Source organism: Bactrocera oleae, chromosome 3, assembly GCF_042242935.1.
Source record: "Bactrocera oleae isolate idBacOlea1 chromosome 3, idBacOlea1, whole genome shotgun sequence".
NCBI classification, from domain to species: Eukaryota; Metazoa; Arthropoda; class Insecta; order Diptera; family Tephritidae; genus Bactrocera; species Bactrocera oleae.
Window position 1 is genome coordinate 61873106 of NC_091537.1, and position 10366 is coordinate 61883471.

General features: G+C 34.4%; 1 protein-coding gene across 1 annotated transcript; it reads left to right on the top strand.

Annotated features, from left to right (window-relative positions):
* The first annotated feature begins 8991 nt into the window (after nucleotides 1–8991).
* Nucleotides 8992–9781, top strand: slmo (PRELI domain containing slowmo). Its single transcript, XM_014241065.3, has one exon. The coding sequence runs from the start codon at nucleotides 8992–8994 to the stop codon at nucleotides 9634–9636; it is 645 nt and encodes a 214-aa protein (XP_014096540.1). The 3' UTR covers nucleotides 9637–9781.
* The last annotated feature ends 585 nt before the right edge of the window (nucleotides 9782–10366 follow it).

Below are 10366 nucleotides of genomic sequence, written 5' to 3' on the forward strand. Positions count from 1 at the left end.
AGTTAGAAAGTCTTTCATTTGTTGCCACGTGGGGCATTTCTTTCGTGATGAGAGCGATTGCTCCCATAAAAGTAACGATTTTTCTGGTAATGCGGCAGTGCATATGTTTACCAGTATAGGGTCCCAGCTGTCTGTGGGAGTATTCTGTGTCGATAAAACCGACAAACAGTTTGAAACAGTGGATTGACAAGTTCATTAATATCGATATTTGTTTATCGACCAATATTCTTTCGTTTTCGTATCTTGATTTAAGAGCTTCCCAAGCCAAATTGAAATTATCATCATTTAGTGCGAACTGTTTGTCTATTACGCCTGCTTGGCCTTTTGTTTTGTATCGGAGGTGATACAATTTTTGCGCTTTTGATAACATAGAATGATTGATGTAAACGGCTGTAAACATACCCCGGAAGGACGGCCATTCTTCATAACCACCATGAAAAATTTCCGCGTCAAATGCGGGCACCTTGAATTGGATGCCTGAATTTGTACTTGTGGCAGCTCTATTCTCGGATGTGGGGTGGGTGCAATTGCTTTAATTAGCTTTAGCTGATCAGAAATCTATGCTTTAGTTTCTTCAAACTGGTCTAAGCAGTTTTCGTATATGGCGTAAGCCTAAGATTTGAAATGTTCCGGTAGATCTAGGTCGTCAGATTCTACGATTGCGTCATATGCAGCTTGGAGACGTGTCCAAAAATTGTCAAGATTGCCTTTTTTGACCTACTATGTATGCACGAATTGTTTCTACTTTGGTGTTTGTACGCAACCCTGCTTGTTTTTGCAAGGGGTATTGCGGAATATATGCCAATGTGGACTTTGAATGTATAATATACCCATTCCTACTTGTTCTTGTTATCCAAAGGACAAGGGGTATTGCGGGAAGTAAGCCAATATGGACTTTAATTATAAAATGTACAAACGTATATTGTATATAAACCAATATGTATGTATGATTCACAAAATTATTATAATAATTTATTTATAATTTTTAAGTTTTGTTATTAATAATCCGTATGTAATTTACCGCACCGTTTATATAATTGCGTATTTGACGATCATTTTTTAATTGTACCCCATGTAGGGTATTAAGCGATAGGCAGATTTTCTGCTTTATGTATTTCCAAATGTCCGTATATACAATATGTATGAACGCTGTGCGGAGGGAGCGAGAAATTGAAATTGGTAATGTTCCGATATTTTACCGTCTGTACTTATGTATGTATGTATGTATCAATTTATAATATTGTACAAGTATATTAAAATAGATAAAATTTAATATATGTATGTATATGTATTGCGCTTGGCAATTATATAAGATATATTTTCAACTATACATATATATGGTTGTTGTTAGATTAAGTATATTTATATGTACAAGTAACGAAGTGCTAAGTTCGGATGTAACCGAACATTTTATACTATCGCAAAGCAAATGGTATACTCGTTTGGGATTTCTTTGTGGATTGACTGATATTTTCGGTAGAAGTCAACTATAGGCACTGGGGTCCACATATTCAGTACCTAGGGGCTTGAACAGTTTTGGTTCGATTTAGACAATTTTTGGTCACAAGGTGGCATACTTTAAACGTATTATTCACGCAAAGTTTTACCCCGATATAATCATTGCTGCTTGATATGCATAGTGGAAAGTGAAAGAATCAGATGAAATTGAAAATGGTGTTATATGGGAAATAGGCGTGGTTGTTGTCTGATTTCGTACTATAACATAGAAATATGAAAAGAACGTTATGCATCGAATTTGGTAGAAATCGGTTAAGCATATCCCAAGATATGGGTTTTCACCTAAAAGTAGGCGGTGCCACGCCCACTGACTAATTTCGAACGCGGTGCTATAAAGTCATCTCATACCATCCCAGAGATAAAATTTAATGTCTCTGGCGTGTTTAGTGCTTGGTTTATCGCGCTTTTAGTATTTTTCAACACTACCGTTATATGGGGAGTGGGCGGGGTTGTCACCCGATTTCATCCGTTTTCACACTGTCGATAGAGATGCCAAAAGCATTTGTTAGAAGTGAATTTTGTTATTATAGCTTTAGCGGTTAGGTGATATGCACATTAAACCTATTAGGGGCGGGACCACGCCCACTTTAAAATAAAAATTTAAGCTGCAGATGCCCCTCCCTAATGTGATCCTGTGTACCAAAGAACAGTCTTGTATCTTATTGCGAAGCTTAGTTATGGCAATTTATTTGTTTTTGATTAATGGCGTTGTGTGGGCGTGGCAGTAGTCCGATTACGCCCATCTGCAATACCAACCGTCTCACGGTACCAAGAAACATGTCTACCAAGTTTCATAAAGATATCTTAATTTTTACTCAAGTTAGAGCTTGCACGGACGGACAGACAGTCACCCGGATTTCAACTCGTCTTTTCATCCTGATCATTTATATATGTATATATAACCCTATATCTAACTCGATTGGTTTTAGGTGATACAAACAACCGTTAGGTGAACAAAACTATTATACTCTGTAGCAACAGGTTGCGAGAGTATAAAAAGGAATATTTGCATATGAATATGTAGTATATTGTATATGTACGTATGTATATATTTTTTGTAAATTAAAATGCATATATGTATTTTGTAAATTTCTGGTTGATTTTTTTTCTCTTTATCTGTTACGCAGTCCTGCTTATTGCTTTGTTAGGCATAAGGGGTATTGCCGGAAAAGTGTGCAAGTAAATACAAGTACTTGAAATATTTTGGTATGTTGTTGGAAACGCAAAGTGTGATTTGAATACCCAAATGTAAGCATATAAGCCAATCATTTTATGTAATATGTTAATTTTTGATATACGTATATGCATCTATGTATATGTATATATATTTGGAGATATATATATATATATATAATATATATACCAAACTGTTTTCGACTTTTTCCGTAAATTAAAACAGTTTGATGACCGTTATATTAAGTATTATTTCAGTTTTTTATAGATGAAAAAACGAAATTCGACGTACATACATACGTACATATATGTGAGTATATGCAATAAGAGGAATCGATACAACTCACTCTGATTTCCTGCAGGGGTTGTGGGAGGAATATGCGTATGTGATATGTAAATTAAGGTTTTGTTGTCTCTTGTTATCCCCCTGTTGGTTTAATCTCGTGTTGGTTGTGTTAATATCTTTTAATTTCTTTTGTAGTTTAAGCTTAGCCCTTTTCACTTTGCTTTTTTATCAGTATTTATATATGTGTGTATATTTGTATCGCGTCTGCGTATTACATTTATGTTATATATAATATTAAAATTCTCGCCCGTTTTGTCATTATTATTGTTTTATGTGTTTTTAATATTTATTGTACTTTTTTATATTTTTTAGCATCATTCGCCTTTCCGTTACCAGACCACTGCAGTGTCTTCCAAGCGGAAGTCACCGCAATTAAAGAAAGAATTAATTCAGAGAAACGCAAACAGAGAATGTTAACGAATAGAGAAGGCTCAAATGTTAGCTGTGCTAAAATGTAAATTACTATGAGGGAACATCGAAAACGCGCAAGTTCGAAAATAAAATTTCACCACCCTATCAGACAACGCAACGAACTACACCACTCTATAAGCAAAATGTACATATGTACATACATATGCACAGATGATCTTTGGTATGCGCATGAACAAAAATTAAAATAATAAGAGGGAAATAATAATAAAAATATAATTAAAATGTCATTTAATAAAAAAAGGTTTATAAAAATAAAAATGAGAAAAGAAAAATATTTGTGATAGGATTTTAACTTAGGCAAAATATTTGATGTTGCAATAAGGAATTCTGCACCACATCCTATATCAAAACAAGCGGGTTTAATGTGTGTGCTTAAACAGATATCGTCGTGTACTTCTTTCAAATGAACAATTTGTATGTGAAGATTCTCCGAATGTCTAAATATATTTTCAGGTATAATATGTACACATATGTACATATGTATGTATGTCCCTCAATATGCCTTTTGTAAAAAATTAAACATTAGCTCAAGTGACAAAAAAACGTAGACGCACCATCATCGACCAATAATATTCAAGCAAACTCGACCCATTTTTTCTAAGTATTTCCTATTACAACGACAACAAATTCATTCATAAGGAATGTGCGTCTGCTATTAAGCAAAGCGTTCGTTCATAACTCTACGCGGCGCTATTTTTTCTGTGCATCTGGTAAACCACATTTGGTTTTCATAAAGTTTAAATAAAAATTGATGAAATTGAATTTGATTGTTTTCAGTAAAACTGAAGAATCAGCAAAATTTCAATTTTACAATTGATCCTACCATTCCCCTCGCATTTGTATGTTGCCCACAAGCTGCTTCCTCACGACGATGCTAAACATCAGAAATTGAAGAATTTGTCTGATGTTTTCGTCAGAAAAGAGAATTGGCAACATGACCTATTAGCGATTTAAAAATTTGATTAACATATATTTAATATTATGCAATATATATGACATTTTATTACAAAATTTATATAAAATTGCATGCATATGAAATTTTTAATTACTTTTATATGTTCTAAGCACACTCCATATACTACTTCTATAAGTTTACTTATTATCATTATTTCATAGTTTTTAGATTTAGCCCATTTCATCTAAATACAACGCTATGAAAATCCAGCTCAATCGGTAGTCGTAGTATTTCAAAAGAGCATAAGTTAATTTTCAATAGCAAAGGACTGCAAAATGGACAAACACGACAACATAGCCGACCGACATTGTCGCAAAATTCAAACAAGCGAGTACCTATGTATGTATGTTTGTCGGCAAAGTTGTCATTTAGTTTTATCCAACGTTTTATCTTTATTTAGCGTTTTTTATAACATTTTCCCATTGTAGCCAGTTCGGACAAAATAATAATTTTTAAGAATTTAAATTAAAATACCCAGCAATTATTAAGATTAAATATTATTATTCATGTATCCGTTAAACATATGCAGAAACTATTTAAACCCTTTTTTGTGATTTTGTAATATATTAAACAATTGATTTTTGAACTTTAAACACTTAATCCAAAAAAAACATGTATTAGCTCTCAATTAATAAATGTTTTTTATAATTTTATTTCAATCTGTAAATTCATACATAGAGCATTATTGGCATATACTCCCTCTAGTGCAGCAGAATTAGGAGAAGATTTGCACGCTATGCCAATGATTTTAAGCGGTGATTTTAATGTCAAATTTGCCTTGAAAGAAGCTCAACAACTTATACAATTTTTAAAAAATAAATTTAACTAAAAAATGAATATTAATCCCAAAGACTCAACAACCAGATCAGGCACGACAATAGATACAATTTTCTCAAGATACTTAAATAATTTACAATTATGAGTTTTCATTTCATAACCCATCGAGATCCATGAAGTTTTACTTATATCGCCTAGCTTTCTAGGCTGTTTGGTTTTTTTTTTTGTTTCCGTAACTGCAATACACTGTTACGTTACTGTACTTTTGTTCCTTGTTTTTGCTTTATTCAATTGACTTTTTATTTCGCACCCACATTTTCATTGTACTTCTTTTTTTTTATAGGTTTTTTCTTTAACAACCCATAGTGCTTTCCACTAGGGCTCGAAGGACCATAATTAAATTGTTGGTATTTTGTACTAAGGCACTCACCACTTTTACCTTTACAGCACGTACTCGCGAAATAAAGAAATAATGCAACATTAACAATATCGAATTTACACCTTGTAATGTCGACACACTTGTTTAACATGTTAAGCTCTAAAATGTTATAATAATAGTAAGTGACGAAAAACGCTCGGTTTTGAAAACAGAATTCCGGTACAAACGGCGTCGCGCAGGAAAAACGTTGCAAAATGCAGGAAACTCAGATGTCCCGTATAGGCTCGATGATGACGATCGAAGAAAAGAGAGCCCGTATCCAGTTCTTGATCCTTTTTGTTGATTGTGCAGAGTGGTAAGATCGAGTGTGGTGTATGTTGGTATCCCTCGGTGAGTTATGTGAAGTTGTATGTATTTGGGTGGGGTGTTTTCGGGAGTCGATGGTATTGTTGTAGTGTGTTGGAGTATACCAGTGTTGCTTGTGGAGTGATGTTCGATGGGAAGGCTGATAGATCATTTAGCCACTATTTTTCTTTTGATATGCATTTACATTATATACATACTATATTATACTTTTAATATGTATAGTGATAATATATTTTAGCACATAGTTCTGAAAAATATATCTATACTCGTATACCTGAAAGATGTACTGAAGTTAAAAATGTGAATAATCTTAAGTGAAATAAAAAATAAAAATATGTAAAATAAAAAAATAAAAGAAACTAATAACGTGAACGTATATTTCTTTTGTTTGAGGGAAGAATATAATATATTTTTTTCTCACACTACTCACCGAACGACATCCCCCCTCCAACTTCCGCTCTTCCGATTCGAATAAGGTTTGGTTCATTTTCCCTCAATTTGGTTTACTTTTTGGTCCAGAAAAAAAATCAAACGGTCCTCGTAGAACCAATCCTGTAACCGACAGAGTCCTCATAGAAGTTGCCTCAATACAAGAACAAACAAGGTAATATGGGATCTTGTTGCCTGAAAGGCGCGGTATTGTCTCCCTTTCTATTGAGCCCTGTAGTAGATAAGCTCCGTAAGCTGCTTACAAATAAGGGAATTCGGTGTCAAAATACGCCGACAATATTGTCATAATGGTAAGAGGCAAATTTGAGAATACTCTCTGCGATATAGTTCAAAGGGGCTTAAGCCTAGCAAAGAGATGGTGCGACACTCCCACCTCTGTCGGGCTTGAGGACCCTAGCCCTTGGTGGAAGGGAGTTAGAGGTGTCCAAGAAGGTTAAATACCTAGGCCCTACATTAAGCAGGAGTAGGCAGGTGACTAAAGCTACAAAAGCACTTGTGGTATGCAGACACCTGGCCGGTAAATCCTGGGGCTGTAGCATAATCAGGTGACTGTATGCCATGATCGTGAGACCTATTGTTACTTATGGAGCGGTTGTTTGGGCATCAAATACATCGTAGATTTCGATAGGATTTTAACTATTGAAGCTGTAAGGACATGCCTGCGTCTGCGACTCTGGAGCAATACGCACGTGCCCAACCGCAATATTTAAGGTCATGCTGGAGCTCCACCGCTCCATTTAGTAATCATTCAGACAACGAAGTATACTATGCTACTCATGGCAGCGAAGAGGTATGGAAAAGGGAGGATAATATTGTCTAAAAAAATAAAGACCTTATTTGAAGATACTCCACAAGCTCTCCGTCCAAGAGACGGCATTACAAAAAGTTTAAACTTCACAAAGAAGTTCAAAGTTATCCTAGGCAATAAAGCTAACTGGAATTATTTCACGTTTGACCTACTACTGAGGAGCAGAAAAATTCAGTAGTACACTGACGGCTCGAAAACATCGGAAGGTCTATCGGTGCAGGGATTGCAGGACCGCACACCATAGTAATAGCTTTAGCCAAGTATTTCTCAATCATGAGAGAGCGATCTCAGACTTTAAATAAAGATTAAATCGCTATTAGTGGAGGAGTGCATAGGAACTCTGAACAGCCTAGCAGTCTGCAACCGTGTACACTGTACATCTGATCTGGGTTTCGGGGCATAAAGGTGCAGCCGGCAATGAGCTGGCCGACGAACTCTCCAGCTATGCTGATAAAAGAGAGGGCAAAATATACCTTAGGTCGCCGTGCAAACCTCAATTAAATTATATTCTAACATATTCTATTCCACTTCAGTTTAGTTTTTTAGTTTGCTTTCCACTATATTAAGCATATCTTGCATTTTTATTCAACCTTTCTTTATTAATAGTAGTCACTCTATGATATACTCTTTAAGGTTTAACTGGATGATAGCTTTAACTAACAAAACCGTTTTCACCAAGTTGCGGTTAGCTTACCTACAGATAGTTTGATTATTGTGAATCTGTGCACACTTGCATTGTGAACACGCAAAAACTGTGTAAATGTTATAAACCATGTAAAATTATTTACAATAATAAAATTAGCAACAATAAAACTTCTTCCAAAATTTACTTCTACGGAAATAACCTTAGTAATAAAAATAATAATATTAATAAATTTATTTACACTAATTAATATTATTATATTTACTAATTAATTTTCTGACTTCTAAATAACGTATAATTTTTTTTTTAATTTCCAATTATTTTTACATTATTGTTGTATTTGAGGCGGATTATGTAAATTCGTTTATTCGTGAATGCATATCAGCAAAATGTGGTGGATGCCATTTGAACGTTTGATTTAAATTAATCCAAACGGCATCACAATAGATATTGTAACGGATTTCTCGATAAATCGTCTACCTGTAACTCACTCTTGAGTTCGATCACTGGATTGTTAAATAAAATTCCCAATTTAATGTCTATACACTTATCTTTATTTCTAATTCCAACAACTTAACACTTATTGCTCGTTATTCGCGCTTACAATTTCTTGCTTATGTCTCAATTGTTCTTATCACGACAACACTCTAACTAGAACTGTGTTTGCTGCACAATCCGGCAGCCCTTATATAGTAAATCTGTAACAAAACATTGCTTCTAGAACATGCTGGCAACTACGAATTCGCTAACTAGCTGCTTCTGGCAGTTTATCGTTGATTCGATTTTGTTCTATCATCCGTGTCCGTCACAATATGTAAAGTCAATAGGGTATGTTTAATGTATCGAATTTTTGTTTAGAAGATGGAAATTATTTTCAAGGGCCACACTTCTTTCATTGACTCTTGGGCATTTATTTCGCTATTTAATTTTAGCTAAAGGTTATTTACATTAATTTGTTTTAGTTTTCCAACATTTTGTGATAATTCATAATTATAAATTCAATGTGATTAATTAATAACTTTTGAAATTACATATTATATTACACATATTTTTGATATAGGCAACTGGAATCGTTAAAGCCCTAGCAAAAATTGATTGCGAAACGATTATCTGAAGCCTTCATTCACACATATATACTTGCATAATGAAGATATGGACGTCGGAGCACACATTCAACCACCCATGGGAAACAGTTACACAGGCAGCCTGGCGAAAATATCCGAATCCGATGACACCATCTATAATTGGAACAGATGTTGTAGAGCGTGAAGTGGTAGACGGAGTGTTACACACGCACCGCCTTGTTCAGTCGAAGTGGTATTTCCCAAAATGGACAAATTCACTAATTGGTACTGCCAAAACATGTTTTGCAAGTGAACGTTCTACTGTGGACCCGCAACGGAAACAAATGATTTTAAAAACCATTAACTTGACTTTCTGTCGGCATATATCGGTTGATGAAGTGCTCTATTATGAACCACATCCCACGGATTCTAGTAAAACGCTACTTAAGCAGGAAGCGTCCGTCAGTGTGCAAGGCGTTCCGTTGTGTCACTATATGGAAGATATGCTAACATCCACAATCAGCATGAATGCTGGCAAGGGGCGCCAAGGTCTTGAATGGGTAATTGGACGTATAAATGCAGAAGTCAAAGGTATTGCCGAGTCTGCCGATGACTTCTTAATGAAAACAAAACACTCATTAGATGACATGACTGAAAGTGCTCGTAAAAGTATGGATGAAATAAGTGTGCAAGCTGCAAAGGCAGCAAAACATATTCACATATAATAGATGCGATAAAAACAAAAGAATTTTGTGAATATTATATTTGGGCTGTACGCTACTGTCACAAAAGCGAGTACTTGGATTGAGACTATCGTACAAAAGGAAATAACCAATAAAAATAAATATTATTACTTTATTAAAATCATAATTTTAGTACTTGGTTTTTTTTTTGAAAAATAGTAAAGTTTTTAATATTATATTTTGCTCCATACATAAAAACAGGTGTTTTGGTAAAGGCATGTGTTCATTGTATTACACTGAGTAGAGTTCTTATTAATATAGTTTGCACCAACATAAAATTAGGTTAACTTGATCATCTTGTTTGATTCTAGCAAAATCAGTTCGTGGTGATCTTCTGAAATTTGTAATAACTTTTTCAAAATAGTGCGTTAATTAATAAAATTTTGGTAATTGTATACATAGTTCAGGGCACCAAACGATGGAGACCGCGAAAATTGTACTTTTTTTAATCGTCTTATTTTAAAGCAAAGATAAGAATTCCGTGAGCAAAAAATCAAACAATTTTTTCAAAAATTTTAATTTATTTGAATTTCAAAAAATATAACCGCGGTGTGCGCGAGTGCAGAAAGGAGTTCGACGCAAAATAACTATGGACACCCCGTGTTGGACCGGCCAGTTTTATTTTTTTAAGCGCGGCCGAATGCCGGTAGTTCAGTATATACTTACAATATACTTTTTTTTTCTTGAAAGACGCACTATAAACCCGCATTTT